General features: G+C 42.5%; 2 protein-coding genes and 1 long non-coding RNA gene across 7 annotated transcripts in view; 1 reads left to right on the forward strand and 2 right to left on the reverse strand.

Moving 5' to 3' along the window:
• The window catches only part of ZNHIT6 (zinc finger HIT-type containing 6), a 63,332-nt gene extending 55,379 nt beyond the window's left edge, over window positions 1-7,953 (reverse strand). Inside the window, exons 1-4 of one of the 3 annotated variants that reach the window (XM_045027375.1) lie at window positions 7,797-7,953; window positions 6,998-7,063; window positions 6,814-6,920; window positions 6,641-6,726 (exon numbers count right to left, since the gene is read on the reverse strand). In XM_045027375.1, coding sequence (XP_044883310.1) covers window positions 6,641-6,726; window positions 6,814-6,920; window positions 6,998-7,063; window positions 7,797-7,879 — 342 coding nt within the window. In that variant the 5' untranslated portion in view covers window positions 7,880-7,953. Of the gene's footprint in view, window positions 1-6,640; window positions 6,727-6,813; window positions 6,921-6,997; window positions 7,064-7,141; window positions 7,426-7,796 lie in introns of those variants that run through there. The other 2 variants (XM_045027377.1, XM_045027376.1) reach the window with 2 other exon arrangements.
• On the forward strand, window positions 7,951-13,018 carry LOC123375936. The gene is made up of 3 exons (XR_006581631.1): window positions 7,951-8,458; window positions 10,229-10,347; window positions 12,881-13,018. It is a non-coding gene; the product is annotated as an uncharacterized LOC123375936 (long non-coding RNA).
• COL24A1 (collagen type XXIV alpha 1 chain) overlaps window positions 12,941-16,535 on the reverse strand; it is a 254,256-nt gene continuing 250,661 nt past the window's right edge. For 2 of the 3 annotated variants that reach the window (XM_045027372.1, XM_045027371.1), the window contains 3 exons: window positions 14,662-14,877; window positions 13,817-13,950; window positions 12,967-13,087 (listed from right to left, as the gene is read on the reverse strand). In XM_045027372.1, the coding sequence (XP_044883307.1) occupies window positions 12,967-13,087; window positions 13,817-13,950; window positions 14,662-14,877 (471 nt within the window). Of the gene's footprint in view, window positions 13,088-13,816; window positions 13,951-14,661; window positions 14,878-16,535 lie in introns of all 3 variants that reach the window. The other variant, XM_045027373.1, reaches the window with a different exon arrangement.

The raw sequence follows: 16,535 nt of genomic DNA on the forward strand, positions 1-16,535 counted from the left end.
GAGGGGTTTTAGCTGGGGACTGTATGTGATGGCCAGTGGAGTCCTGTTGGTTTCTTTCTTGGGTTTGTCTTGCAGGAGGAGGCTCTGGGTACACGTCTGGCTCTGTTGATCTGTCTCCTTATTTCCTCGTGCGGGTACTGTAGTTTTGAGAATGCTTGGTGGAGATTTTGTAGGTGTTGGTCTCTGTCTGTGGGATTAGAGCAGATGCAGTTGTACCTGAGTGCTTGGCTGTAGACAATGGATCTTGTGGTGTGCCTGGGATGGAAGCTGGAGGCATGAAGGTAGGCATAGCGGTCGGTAGGTTTTCGGTATAGGGTGGTGTTAATGTGACCATCAATTATTTGCACCGTAGTGTCTAGGAAGTGGACCTCCCGTGTAGATTGGTCCAGGCTGAGGTTGATGGTGGGGTGGAAGCTGTTGAAATCGTGGTGGAATTTTTCCAGAGTCTCCTTCCCATGGGTCCAGATGATGAAGATGTCATCAATGTAGCGTAGGTAGAGAAGGGGCGTGAGTGGACGGGAGCTGAGGAAGCGTTGTTCCAGGTCAGCCATAAAAATATTGGCATATTGTGGGGCCATGCGGGTGTCCATAGCGGTGCCACTGATCTGGAGATATATATTGTCATCAAATTTGAAATAGTTGTGTCTGAGGATAAAGGCACAGAGCTCAGCAACCAGTTGTGCTGTGGCATCATCAGGGATACTGTTCCTGACAGCTTGTATTCCATCAGCGTGTGGGATGTTGGTGTAGAGAGCCTCTACATCCATGGTGGCCAGGATGGTGTTTTCTGGAAGGTCACCAATGCATTGTAGTTTCCTCAGGAAATCAGTGGTGTCACGGAGATAGCTGGGAGTGCTGGTGAATAGGGTCTGAGTAGAGAGTCCACATATCCAGACAGTCCTTCAGTGAGAGTTCCAATGCCCGAGATGATGGGGCGTCCAGGATTTCCAGGTTTGTGGATTTTGGGCAGTAGATAGAATAGCCCTGGTCGGGGCTCTAAGGGTATGTTGATTTGTTCCGGTGTTAGTGTAGGGAGTGTCCTGAGTAGATGGTTCAGTTTCTTAGTGTATTCCTCAGTGGGATACGAGGGAAGTGGCCTGTAGGATTTGGTGTTGGAGAGTTGTCTGGCGGCCTCCTTTTGGTAGTCAGACCTGTTCATGATGACAACAGCACCTCCTTTATCAGCCTCTTTGATTATAATGTCAGGATGGTTTCTGAGGCTGTGGATGGCATTGCGTTCTGCACGACTTAGGTTATGAGGCAAGTGATGTTGTTTTTCCACAATTTCTGCCTGTGCACGTCGGCGGAAGCATTCAATGTATAGGTCCAGACTGTCATTTCGACCCTCAGGAGGAGTCCATGTGGAGTTCTTCTTTTTGTGCTGTTGGTGGGAGGGTAACTGTGTATCAGTGCACTGTTCAGTGTTGTCCTGAAAGTATTCTTTGAGTCGGAGACGGCGAAAATAGGCTTTCAGATCGCCGCAGAACTGTATCATGTTGGTGGGGGTGGCAGGGCAGAAAGAGAGTCCCCGAGATAGGACAGACGTTTCTTCTGGGCTGAGTGTGTGGTTGGATAGATTGACGATGTTGCTGGGTGGGTTAGGGGTACCAGGATTGTGGCCCCATGTGGCAGGTAGGAGTTTAGACAGCTTACAGTCCTTTTTCCTTTGTAGAGAGGTGAAGTGAGTGATGTAGATCTCCTGTCTTATTTTAGTGAAGTCCGTTTGTATGGAAGTTTGGTTATTAATGAGAGTCTCCAGGTTGGAGAGCTCTTTTTTGATGTTTTCCTGTTTGCTGTATAGGAGGCTGATCAGGTGGTTCCTCAGTTTCTTTGATAGAGTATGGCATAATCTCTCACTGTGGTCTGTGTAGTATGTAGATAGCAGTGGATTTTTTACCTTTAGTCCATTTGGTATGATGTCCAACCGTTTGCATTTGGAAAGGAAGATGATGTCTGTCTGTATTTGTGCAAGTTTCTTCATGAGGATGATGGATTTCCACTCCATACGGCTAAATGCAGTGCCTTGCATGGTGTCAAGTATCAGAGGGGTAGCCGTGTTAGTCTGGATCCGTAAAAGCAGCTCTGGAACCAATCCATGCAACAAACCTCGATGCCAACTCTGCACACATATCTACACCAGCGACACCATCACAGGACCTAACCAGATCAGCCACACCATCACCGGTTCATTCACCTGCACGTCCACCAATGTAATATATGCCATCATATGCCAGCAATGCCCCTCTGCTATGTGCATTGGCCCTACTGGACAGTCTCTAAGGAAAAGGATAAATGGACACAAATCAGATATTAGGAATGGCAATATACAAAAACCTGTAGGAGAACACTTCAACCTCCCTGGCCACACAATAGCAGATCTTAAGGTGGCCATCCTGCAGCAAAAAAACTTCAGGACCAGACTTCAAAGAGAAACTGCTGAGCTCCAGTTCATCTGCAAATTTGACACCATCAGCTCAGGATTAAACAAAGACTGTGAATGGCTTGCCAACTACAGAACCAATTTCTCCTCTCTTGGTTTTCACTCAACTGCTAGAACAGGGCCTCATCCTCCCTGATTGAACTAACCTTGTTATCTCTAGCTTGCTTCTTGCTTGCATATATAAACCTGCCCCTTGAATTTTCCACCACTTGCATCTGAAGAAGTGGGTATTCACCCACGAAAGCTCATGCTGCAAAACGTCTGTTAGTCTATAAGGTGCCACAGGATTCTTTGCTGCTTTTACAGATCCAGACTAGCACGACTACCCCTCTGATACTTACATATGACTGTATACATGAAATCCACACATCACCACACTCACCTTCACAGATACAGTAACCATCCCAGACACACCAAAAAATCTGCTACAGTCAGCCAGGGACTCAGAACCCGCCTCCAAAGAGAAAATCCAGGCTATACACCTTACTGAACTTAAAGCCTCCTTCACTAAACAATGATGCTCCACCAGAGAAGTAGATTGCATCATGGAAAGGATCACCCAAATACCCCAGGAGAACCTACTTCAATACAGAAAAAACAACCCTCACTGACTGCACACCCTTACTTGTCATCTACTGCTCTACCCTAGAGCCCAACTGGGGTATTGTCAAATAATTACAACCCGTATTTGATGGGCATATGCTGAAGGAAAACTTTCCTAACCCCCTCTTCTGGCGTTAAGAACAACCCGCGAACCCTGACAAGCTCACTACCAAAAACAAGCTCACCACAGACCCGGACACACCAACTCAAAGCAGCATCAGACCCTGCCTGAACAGATGCAAGACATGCAGACATATCTCCACTGCCACAATGATCAATACCTGCCCCAAGATATCTTTCAAGATCCCTGGGTCCTACACATGCCTATCAAGCATGTGGTTTACCTCATCCAGTGCATCAAATGCCCCAACAACTATGTGGGTGAAACCAGACAATCACTACACTTTTGAATGAACTCACACAGAAAAATCATAAAAGACAAAAACATATCACCTGTGGACAAACACTTCTCATAAAACGATCACTCCATATCTGACCTCTTGGTACTTGTCCTCAAGGGGAATTTGCACAACACCTTCAAAAGGTGAGCCTGGAAACTTAATTTCGTAACTCTGCTAGACACTAAAAACCATGGACTCAATAGCCACACTAGTTTTTTGACTCATTACAACAACTTACAACACACCCCACTGCCTGCTAATCATTAATTGCCTACTTCATTTTAAGGGGGTTTCCCACAACATGTTATTCCCTTATGCTTAATTTGTCCCAACTTTTATTTAGCTCAGAAAAACTGATTTCCTTCTCCACAATGGAAGAAGAGCCCTGTGAAGCTCAAAACCTTGTAACTTCCACTACAGACATTTTTCTAATACTGTAACTCCTCACTTAAAGTCATCTTGGTTAACATTGCTAATCAATTAGGGAACATGCTCATTTAAAGTTGCGCAATGCTCCCTTATAATGTTGTTTGGTAGCCGCCTGCTTTGTCCACTGCTTGCAGGAAGAGCAGCCTGTGGCAGCTAGCTGGTGGGGGCTTGGAACCAGGGTGGACCAGCAGCGCCCTGCATCAGCTCCCCACTCCTCTAAGTTCCCTGTGCAGCAGCTGCTCAGCAGGCTACCAATTGCCATCCCCATTGCCATGTGCTGCTCCTTCCCTCTGCCTTGGAGCTGCTCCCAGGAACCTCCTGCTTGCTGTGCAGGGAAGGGGGGGGGGGAAGAGAGGAGCTAATGTCAGGGTGTCCCCCTTCCCCCTATTCCTGCCCCCCCTTACCCCTTCTCCATATACTGCAGGGTGGGGAGAGCTTGCTGGCCACAGCTGCTGTCTCAACTTCCTGATCTTTTTAAAGGCAATGTACTTAGAGCGGGGCCAGTGTACTTAAAGGGGCAATGCACGTCTCTCTCTCTCTCCCCCCCTCACACACGGTGTCTGTCTCTGTCTGGTATGCTGTCTCTCCTCCCTCCATTTGTGCTGCCTTGTAGAGCATGAGGCTACATTAACAATGTGTTAACCCTTGAGGGCTCAGCTGAATGCTAGTTCATCATTTAGCACCAAGGCATTCCCTGGGAAATATCCCACCCTCTAACTTCACCACCTCAACCAAGCTTCACAATCATCATTGCTGTGTACAGTATTAAATTGTTTAAAACTTATACTGTGTGTGTACATAAAATATATAGTTTTTTGTCTGGTGAAAAAAAGTGCCCCTGGAACACATTTACATTAATTCTTATGGGGAAATTGGATTCACTTAACATCGTTTTGCTTAAACTCGCATTTTTCAGGAACATAACTACAACGTTAAGCAAGGAGTTACTGTACAAGATATTAGTTCACCCACCTTGTCTATCTCATATCCTAGGACTAACAAAGCCACAACAACACTGCAAACTTAACTATGCTGTACTTTAAAAGATCTGTTTAGGAAAACTTCAGTGATCACTTAGTTTATAACAGGGGTTCTCAAACTGGGGGTTGGGATCACTCAGGGGGTTACAAGGTTCTTACATGGGGGGGGGGGGGTTTGCGAACTGTCAGCCTCCACCACAAACCCTGCTTTGCCTCCAGCATTTATAATGGTGTTAAATATATAAAAAGTTTTTTTAATTTATAAGAAGAGGTCACATTCATTGGCTTTCTATGTGAAAGGGGTCACCAGTACAAAAGTTGGAGAACCACTGCCTTATACGGATAAGTGAATTTGCAAACCAGAGATACAGATATAAAGAAGTAAGTTTCAAAACAGTTTTTGGTAATACCAATCACTATTCCAGTATTCCCATTCAGCAAACGGGGCTGTTCTCTCTCAGTGAGTTACAATTATTACAACTAAAAACCGTTTGATGATGTAAGATTAGACTGAAATAACATGATTTCCCATTGCAATACACTGAAAACAAGAAAGCTTCAAAGTTGCTTTTAGGCAAGTTACAGAATTTGAGAATTCGCGGTAACTTTGATAGCTGGTTTAACAACAAACGAATATTTTAAAACTTACAGCACTTAAAACAAAACTGGCACTTCCTGCTATTTGGTGTTTTCTAAAGGCTCACTCCTGCAAACATGCATGAATAAATTTACTTAGACAGATTTCAGTGTTTGTATATCTTTAAAAACTTGTCCATAGGTAATTTGCCCAAGCTCATACACGAAGTCTGTAACAGACCAGGGAACTGAGTCTAACCACAGGACCACACTCAAGTAAAGTTACTTGTGTGTGTCTGAGTGACTGAGTTCTAATAGAACACTTGATTCTTTCAATTTTACTTTACAGCAAACTGTCCACATGGCATCTTCTTGCTGGATCAGTTCTAAAATTACATTTAAAGATGGTTTGCATAGGGCTTAAAAAATTAACAACATCGAGTTCGCGGCTTTTTATGATGTACAAAGAAGTCTTAATACGTCATTTTGATTTTCTCTCCGCTTGTTATTTTAACTTAGAAGTATAAGGAATGTAAAGTATGGTCTTCCCTAGCTTTGCTGGGAGGACCCGTGAGAGAGAGAAAATATATTTATTGTGAGCTCTTAACACTTTAATCGAAGGGATGATTCTTATTGAAAGTCCTTTCCCCTTTTTAATAGCTCAGCTCTCACTCGTTGTGTGATGTCACTTATCCCAGCTCTCTAGTTGTCATCATCTCCCCTCCCAATGGTGATCATATAACAATTCTGTGGCAACTAAAGTGATTGCTTACATGAGAAATTTCAGGAAATATTTTACATATGTGTAAAATGAATTTCTAAAATAAAAAGTCTTTCAGGCCTTCTTTATACACCATAAAGAAGCAGAAATGGGCACAAGTCAATTTTTCTTCATTCGGGATCACCTTTACTATTAAAAAATGTTTGTAGTGATTTATTCTTCTTAGTTATTAAATGTAGTGATCAGAATCTCTCATATTACATTGGAGCTCTCCTTTAATTTAAGACTGGGCTTCATATATACAGTTCTGATCCTGAACTTCAGGGGGACTCAGATTTAAGGTTTGTTCAGTCCATTACAGGAAAAGAACCAGTCATAAATTTTGGATCTGGATATCCTCAATTTGGAGGTCAGGAGATGTTCTAATCTGGGATTTTGGAGCAGCCTCATTTCTACTTTAAACTGACAGAAAAGGTAACTTGAAACTCACAAATTTATTGGTTGTTGGTCTATGCAAGGAAACATCTCGAGCAGCACCATCAGTCATCCTTCCTACATCTTCCAGAAAACGATAATCTAAATATACAAAGAACAGGAAGAAAAGTGTAATGCTGGTTTAAAAAAGAAGATGGGGTGAAGTTTACACAGCAAAACAATTCTTACCACTTAGGAGATTCAACTCGTTAAACTCATGTATGGAGACAAATGCTGCCTTCTCTCTGACTCCATTACAACTCAGTGCAGTTTTGTGCTTTTTCACACACGCCAAACTGAAAGTACAGAGAAATATGAGCATCCTGTTTCTAGCACACAAGAAACCAAACGAGAAAATTCAAATTGTATATACCTGCATGAGTATTTCATGCAACGTGGACACCTGTACTTTGCTTCCTCTCCACCACAGGTTTCACATCTGAAAGAAAAAAAAGGCATTTCATTTGTATTAAAATACTGCATTTGTGTTTGTACTTAAAAGACAGGTTTTCTTTACATTTAACCAAGCCTGGGTCATAATTCTGAGAAACGATCACTGCAGCTTGAAAGCAGGGAAAGGAAATACGGATGCCTCAGCAAAGCGAGTAGTTTCCAAACACTTCCACAGGGTGAGCCTCAGATCAATACCGGGGGAGATTTCCCAAGAAACAAAGGGAAGTGAGGAACCAAGACCCAGCTCCTCAAAGATACTTAGGCGCTTAACTCCCATTCAAAGCCATGGGAGGTAGGCGTCTAAGTGCCTTTTAGGGTCTGGGCCTAAACTGCCACTCAAAGGGGGCGTCTAACTCCCCTCTGCAGGAAACCGCGCGCGCCTCGGGGGACACTCACTGGCTGTCTTCCTTTAGCCCGCCTCCCGGGGAGGAGGCCAACCAGTGAGAGACGCGAGGGCAACGCTCGCTCGCTCCGCCCGCCGGAGCTGAGGGCCGGGAAACCGTGACGCCCTCGCGCCCTGTCCCGGCGAGGGGAGCGGGCACAGGGCACAGAACAGCCCCCCCCCCCCCCGCGCGCGGCATCCCCGGCCCGGGGCGCGAGGGTGAGACAAGCGGCGGCGGCGCCGCGGCCGCCGCCAGGCCTCGGAAAGGGAGCAGCGGGACACCCTGCCCCACGGGCAGACGTGGATCTGCGGAGCCGAGGCTCCGGGCTGCTCCTACCCGTGCAGCGCCATCTTCCGCTTGCCGCAGGCCAGCCCCGGGCTCCCCGCCGGCCCGCGCGCCGCCCCGGCTCCCTGCTCCATCCGAGCCCCGGCCACACACGCGCCGCCAGCGGTCACGTGAGCCGTCTTCCTCCCGACCGGCCTGCACAGCGTGGCGGCGCGTGACCGCCCTCTGGCGGCTGCTTGGGACAGCGCCGCTGTTTCCATGGAGACCTGGAAACTCCTCCCTGCGGGATGGCTCTGCTCCCCCACCCCCAGCCTGCGCCCGGGGGGGGGGGTGGCTTTGCCCCCTCCCACCCCAAGCCGCTCCCACTGGCGGGCCGGGGCCTCTCCCTCTTACTCCCGTTGGGGGCCGGTGTCACTTACACACAGTCCCACGCAGAGCTGCTTAACCGTTCGTACCCCTGCGCATCCCTGGCTGCGGCCACCCGGCTGCACCTGGACGTGACCAATTCGCCTCAATCCACCTGTCGGGGTTGTGGTCCCGAATGGGGCAGGTTGTGCCGTTAAGTTTCTTGCAGTCCCAAGCCTGGAGCCCAGCGCACTTGCACGGGACATGGCAGGGTAGACCATGGCTCTGAGTGATCACCTCCCAGCGAGGATACAGAAGTTCATCTCCCTGATGCACATGTGGTTTCCTCTGATTGGGAACTATCCCTGGTATACAATGGGCAGACTGGGGATGATATTGCTTTAGCTTTTTAATTTTACCTATAACCAGTGAGGGTTTTTGTTTGTTTGTTTGTTTGTTTTTGTTTTAAAAATCTGGTCACTGTGTGGTCTGCACTGTTGCACTAATCTAAGCACTGCTGGATATTTGGAAAATTCTTTGACCCAATTAAGAGCTGTTACTTTTCTGGCTGGATTTTGATATTTAGAGATAATGGTCCAAAATCTACACAAAGTAAATCCAGAGTAACCCCATTGATTTTAGTGCAGTTAAACAGTTTGACTAATTTTAATTTAATAATTGGAAATATACCAATCTCCTAGAACTGGAAGGGACCTTGAAAGGTCATCAAGTCCAGCCCCCTGCTTTCACTAGCAGGACCAAGTACTGATTTTTGCCCCAGATCCCTAAGTGGCCCCCTCAAGGATTGAACTGATAACCATAGGTTTAGCAGGCTAATGCTCAAACCACTGAGCTACCAAGCTCAATGGTTCTAGGATAGCATATGTCACATTCTGTCTGTTGGGTGATGAAGGGGCCATAGATTCCAGCATCACTAGTGAGCCCTAAATGACAAAGGTGGCCACCTAGGCCTTAGAATGTAAATGATCATATGATAAACAGCCTACTTAGTTCACTTGGTCTGTGATTACATTTCTAAACATGGACTGGTGTATACCTCCATTTATGTGGACAGAGGGGTGGAAACCCACCCTGCTTTCAAGTATCAGAGGGATAGCCGTGTTAGTCTGGATCTGTAAAAGCAGCAAAGAATCCTGTGGCACCTTATAGACTAACAGACGTTTTGCAGCATGAGCTTTCGTGGGTGAATACCCACTTCTTCAGATGCAAGACTTGCATCTGAAGAAGTGGGTATTCACCCACGAAAGCTCATGCTGCAAAACGTCTGTTAGTCTATAAGGTGCCACAGGATTCTTTGCTGCCACCCTGCTTTGTGGCATTCTCCCCGTAAACCTAGAGAACACCCTTTGTAGCGATAGGGGTTTACAGGCTAGCAGGCAGCATGCCAGAATGGAGTCATGTAGTTCCTATCCAGAGCAGGTTTTCTTCAAGTTCCCTGCCACTTAGACCAGTATTAACTCCATGTGGCGTGGGCTATTTGTGCAACTGCAGTGGGAGCAGGCTGTACTCTCATGGTAGAGTAGGTTGATGGTGGTTGTGTAAAGATTTCCAAATCTGTGTGGACATCTGCAAGGGTTGGGTTTCTATTTGCAACAAATCCTTTGCCTAAACAGGCTGATTTCTTTCTCATGTTGATGAGGTGGCATGCACCCCTCACGAGATACATACTATATTTTTTCCCCACTCTGATGCACTTCTCTTCATGAGGTGACATTTGGTTATAGGTATTATTTAAACCTTATAAATAGGTATTATTTTGGGTCTGATTCTTTGTTTCCTACATCTGCAGAGGTGTAGCTAAGGACAGAATGTGAGGACAATAGGGTTGTGTATGTGTAACTTACAGCAGCTATTGGCCTATAGAATCTCTATTACTAGAAGTGACATGTCAGAAACTATCCAGCTTGACTTTGAAAATTCAGGCTGCAGCAGAGCGCAGTGTGCAAAACCAGACTTGTTTGGGTTTGTACAGGTGACAGAGAAACCCTCTTCTTGATTGTAAATGAACAAATGTGATACAAAAATCAGCTAGAGCTCCACAGTGCCATTTTCACAGCTACTTTTCAGAGTAGTACTGCACTTTAAATGTTTAGCGTTTCTCATATTCTGTTTGTTAGGTTAGGTTACAACTGTTAGAGACAGAACAGCTCTATTAGGTCAGCCAGTCACTGCTGACTCAGTCAAGAGAGGCAATACTTTACGTAACACGAGGAATCAGAGGAGTCCACTTCTGCTGGTAAGTTGCTTAGCAAAGCTTAAAACAAAGTAGAGCAGGGGTTCTCAAATTGGGGGTTGGGACCCCTCAGGGGGTCACAACCCCTCAGGGGGTCGCAAGGTTATTACATGGGAAATCGTGAGCTGTCAGCCTCCACCCCAAACCCCACTCTGCCTCCAGCATTTATAATGGTGTTAAATATATTAAAAAGTATTTTTAATCTATTAGGGAGGCGTCACACTCAGAGGCTTGCTGTGTGAAAGGGGTCACCAGTACAAAAGTTTGAGAACCACTGAAGTAGAGATTCTGTCTGGCTTTTTATATTGTTAGAAATATATTGAAGATATTTTTGGCACAAGACATGCTCTTCCTTAATCTAAACTTCAAACTATTAAACATTCCTTTATTTTAATGATAAAATAAGGGAGAGGGGTTCATAGTTGCTTGGCTGGACTGATTCTGTGTTGCCTAGAGCAATTTGAAGTATTATCATCAAAAGAAGTAGAGATTTAACCTTCTTATTTGAATATATGAGAAAGTGGCTCATTAGGGTTTCCCACTCTCTCCCCCTCCAATTTTATTGATGCAGAATAACCATTTTAGAGCATTAGCTATAAAATTCAGGAATGCATATATATGCCAATCTAAAGAATATACACACACAAAAAACTTAACATTTAAAGATGCTTGTTTTTTTAACACAGCACTGTCCTTATGAGATACAAGCATTAAAAATGCATTAAACATTAAAAAAGTAAATGAAAATGAGAATAAGGTTAATAAAGGGATAAAAAAGCCCCAGCATGTTATAAAAGATTGCATTCTTACAAAAACAAATGGAAGTAACATGATCTCAAACTAAGTCAAACTAAGAGCACATGTGAAATGGTTAACTGTCATAATATTGCCTTTCAATGCTGAAATGACAATGATAAATCTTCTCTGAACCATCTCTTCTTTTCTCTTTTTCCCCTTAATTGATCATTCTATATCTTGATTTGCTTCTTTAGATTACTCAAAGAATATGCACACTTTAAAGAAATCCATAATTTGAGGAAAAATGCTACTTCAGCCCCAGATTTAGAATTGGAGATTCTACACATTTGTCTTGTATAAGGAAATGTTCTATGTCATTTGTGCAATATCCTGTAACACCACAAATATGCATGTGTTTCCCTTCCTAATACAAATATTTATCAAACAAGAGACTCTGTACTCTTTTCATGGTTGCTGAAAATGAAAATACCAGGAAAGGGAATCAAAATAATAAAAGATAAACAGTTATTTTTGAAGCACATTTTATTATAGATGAGTAAGCATGACTTACTATGGATAAAGATGATTTAAATGAATTGCTCTCCCTCCCCCCAAATACGAGGTATAATCTTGCTCTGTATTACTGTACGAACACTGCTTTGACAACAGATATAGGCAAGCAGTTTGCAAAACCTTTTAGAGTACATGTTTTGTCTTAATGATAAAAGTGTATTTTGTTCAACAACTGAGGGTCAAATACTTTTAGACTCAATAAAATAAAAGTGTGAAACTGTCTAGTAATATTGCAAACAAATGGAATTTCTAAGTTGCTGAAGTAATGGTGATTATAACTTAGCAGCCATTCAGAACATATGCTGTATTAACATTTTCAACAAGTTACAAAATATATACACAATACATCATCTTAGATGCTATTGGGTGTTTAAAATAGTTAACTGCAGTCCAGAAACTAAACCCCAAAACTATTGTAAGTAGCTCTTCTACAACAATCTTTACAATGGCTAACAATTAGTTGTCCTTCCTATAAGCACCATATACAATGTGCTGTCTGGTATACCACTTCCACAAGAATAAACAAAAACATTTTAATCAAAAATTTCACATAAATAATGTTTTTACTTGTAATGAAGTATGTGACCAAACAATTTAGATAAGTACTTTTACAACAGAAACATATCTTGATGTAACCAGCACATACAGTCTGCAAGAGAAAAAGGGAATCAAATAATCTCTACTAAAGCCACAAGCACCTTGTGTTATAAAGAGCACCAGAAATACAAACAGGAAACACGTAAGAGGTAGTGTACCATCTGTTAAGATGTATGTGTCCAAAAGGACTATAATACAACTTAGTGTTTAAGAAAAGACAACTTCTTGTACTGTGGCATAATTCACTCTCATACATAAGCTATTGCACATTTGGGAGCATTAGCCAGTATTGCTCCTTACTACTGTATGTCTCCAGCTTTCCTTAGGATGTCCTGTACAGTGTTGTTAAATAGGTTATTAAGAATACTAGAGGTCCTGAAGAATTTTATGTTTAGATATATAGTTCTCAGTTCCAGGGAAATATACAAGAAAGCACCAACCAATATTTTAAAAAATTAAATACTTTAGCAAAGTCATCATAGTCTTTTTTTTTTAAATGCCATTTCTCCTTCTTAGGAGGAAGTCTTTTTCTTCCTGAGATTCTTTAAGATATAGCCAACAATTTGCTTTAAAATTCTTCCACAGTTTCATAATGATTTAATCTTTAATTCATTTTTGTTTTGAAAAGATGCTTTTTCTGTGCAACAGTTCCACGGTGTTGTGAGAAACCAGAATCAGGTCAGGAAGCTTAGAGAAAGCACACTGAACCACTTTCTATGGTATGCTGTTGTCCTGGTTTGAGATGAGGAAACGTATGCACTTGAACAACCGGAAGGTCAGTAGTGTCCTGAGTGTGAAAAAGGAACTCTGTCTTATGCCAGCTGCCATCTTGGATCTGCAGTTCACAGAATTAGAGCATTAAATGCATATCAACTATCAATTTCAAAACACAGAGAGACTCTAGAAATCAAGGAACCAGAGAAGCAAATGAGCAATCTGTTCTCTTGTCAATACATGTAACAATTGTGTGTTTTTTTTCAAAGGCCATCTCCCAATCCATTGAAGAAAGAACATCTGTCAAAATTCTAACTTGCTGTAAAGCTTGATGAGGACTTGAACTCTGAGACTAATACATATCTATATTGCCTAGGCTTTTGCTTGGATTTAATATGCATTCTTAAGAGTTATGGGGAAACTGTTACCTTATAAAAATATAAAATAACAGTATAACACTGTTTGGGGATGTGGGAGTCTTGATGTTTGCAGTCACTGCTTTCTTGCCCAACCAGTCAAAGCAGCAGGTACAGTGGAGACCGCTGAAAAGTGAAATCCCTGCAGGAAGGGATATGTGAGATTCTGCAGGAAATCTGTATAGTACATAGTTTCCTGACAAGAGAGAGATCTCATAGAATCTCACAGAAAAACTACACTTTTCAGTAGCCATCACTGCGTGAAAAACCCAAATCTGACATACTTTTATAAATATAGGGCCTGATTATTCACTGCTTTTCACTTTTTGCAGTAATTTATACCAGTGCAAAGTGCTACAGGTCTAAGTGTGTTGAAAATTCTGATTTGGTAACATTTTATATCCACTTAATACAGTTTCCAGTTTGAAAAGCACCTGTCATCATGCCATCTGTCTGCACACAAATCTCCCAGTGAATTCGAAAGAGTTCCACCCCTGGAATGATGACAGGATAAGGTTAAGTCCTTTGTTCTCTTTAGCACAGTATAGAATTGGATATTGTAGGCTCTCTGTAATAAAAATACAAATTATTGCTACAAGAGTCAGTGGTAAAGGCAACATCTTGCCTGTTAATGGAGTTGATCTAATAATCATTGGAAATGTATTAGATTTTTAAGATTTTTCCAAGTGCAAAAACATTTATCTTAGCCAATGAAAGTTTGTCCATCATCAGTTTATTACATAAGTAGACAATTGCCCTGTAACTAGTGAAGTAAATGACATTCAGTCATCAAAAGATTAACTTCTAGCCTGTAATAAACTTGCCCTTTTCCTGCAGTTTGGTTTTATTCAGATAACATCATCAGAATATACTCAGCCTAAGATTTCAACCCATGCCTGGCTGTTCCAGGATTTCCTGAAGAACCTCCATGTATCTATCCTAAGTTTCCTCTGAAGAGAGGGCCCTGTCACCTCTCAGGTCCTGGTAGAATTAACAAGCAGGGTCCACTGGGTCTGATGCTAAGAGCAAAGACAGATTCCCTGCATAACTGCAATTGCTGTTAGCATCTGGATATACCTTGAACTTAATATCAAATGGTCAACATATGGAGAGACTTGCTAAACAAATGAGAAGTGTGCTTCATGTTATGGAAATCTAAATGACTGTTATAATGATAGAAGGAAAAATAAATGCTCAAAGCTTATATTTATTGTTGTTCATCTAATAATATCTAAACATTAATTGCACTGTAAGTTTAATAACGCCAAAATTTATTTACCATGCATTCATCTGTAAGCACCTTTGGTTCAAGTAGTGTATTTGCTTCAAACATTTGACCATTCCAGCCTTTGAAGTGAACAGATGTTTTCTGAGCATCTGCCTCATTTGTTCCCCACACTGGTGTGTTCAGACAGTGAACTGTGATGGAATGGGTTGCTTCTGAACTCAGTAAATGAAGGAAGTTCATCTGCACTTTTCCAACTGCAAACTCCAACTAGTTTACAAAAATACATTGTTAGACGTAACAGTTGTATCATGCTCAATGGCCAACAATCAGAAAGATTTTGGCAATATAAATGTGGCACTTATAGGTGATATTAACTGTATCAGTTAATTTGGTTGACAAACCAAAATGCACGTGTCTCTTGCTTTCTTCAGAAGTGTTTATATATAAAAGTGGAATTCCATAATCATCATGATGAATGCATACAATTGTATACAAGCCTATACAGTATATACATTTGTATAACTTACATTTTCAAAGCTCGTTATAAAATTAATTAATTCTCAGTATACCCCTGAAATGTAGGTAGGTAGATATACTTATTCTGCAGATAGGAAACTGATTCAAAGAAAGATATGCACAGAAAGAAGTGACAGAGTTTGGATCAGAGTTCAGAAGTTCTTTGCTCCCCGTCTTGTTTTTAGTCCATTATATTGCTCTGCCTCTCAACACCTAGATTTTATTAATAACCTGAGATATTGCAAGACAGAGAGAGAGGCGATATACATTGAGCTATATATGGAAAATGTAATTTTTCTTGCATTATTTCTTGCATATTTGCAAGAACAAGTATATATAGAGGGCCAACCCATGCCCCCTAAGTCTGTACACACAGGAGACCCTCTGTGCACAGATCTCACTCCTCCCAATCAGAGAGGTGTGTCAGTTGCCTGTGCTGCACCATCCTCCAGGACTTGTGAAGGACTCTCCCCAGGACTGGAATCCGCCTAGAGGAGAGAGAGCAGGGACTGGGCAGTTAGTAGGTGGTGTATGTTGGGTGAGGACTAAGCCTTGAAAATATAATACATTTCTGTGGAGTCCTCCATAGTGGGGAAATGACCTTGAAGAGGGATACTGGGGGAAGCATGGCTAGGGGTTCTCTTGCTCATGTGGATCCAGTGGAACTGTGCTGTGGGAAAAGGAATGTGAGATGTTTGGGCTTCTGGGACGAGTTGATTGTGTTGGGAAAGTTAGACAGGTGTGTAGGATGATAATTATCCTATGAGGTCACAGCTGTGCCTGTGTAGATCTAATTAACCTGTTAGTCGTTGCCTGATTGCCTAATATAATTGTGTATATAAGAGCCTGCTGGTGTGGAATAAAGAGCTCTCTCTGCTTGTGACCACACTTGACTGTTAGACTTCGTTCCTGCTCCTGTGATGCAACACTGTGCTGATTGGCAGTGAGAGGAGGATGATCTGGAGATACAGTTGGCATAAAGGGCACAGGTGCTTCACAAAGACAGCATCCCAGAGAGATCTATGGAGTATGGGGCAGAACCATGGCTCATTCTATTGGAATGGGAAACCCCCACCTGAATAACAATGTGAGAGAAACCCAATAAGGGACTTTTTCCTCCCATGGGCAATCTGGCCCCCACCCCCACAGATATGGTTCAGTACAGTTCAGTTAAAGTACATAGGTAAAACTTCACAGAAAATCAAGTCCCCATTCCAAAAGGCTTGCAGTCTAAATATAAATAGATGTTAGGATGTATTTAGTGAAACAAAAGGAAAACCAGTTTGTACTGAATACTTTGGTTAAATGTTCAAGAGTAGTGACCCTTATGTCAATTCACATTTTAATGACAACTACAGTGCGCAATACAGGGACAGGGCATTTTAAATATTATAGACAGATTAAAGAGA

The sequence above is a fragment of the Mauremys mutica genome, chromosome 8, assembly GCF_020497125.1.
Source record: "Mauremys mutica isolate MM-2020 ecotype Southern chromosome 8, ASM2049712v1, whole genome shotgun sequence".
Lineage (NCBI taxonomy): Eukaryota > Metazoa > Chordata > Testudines > Geoemydidae > Mauremys > Mauremys mutica.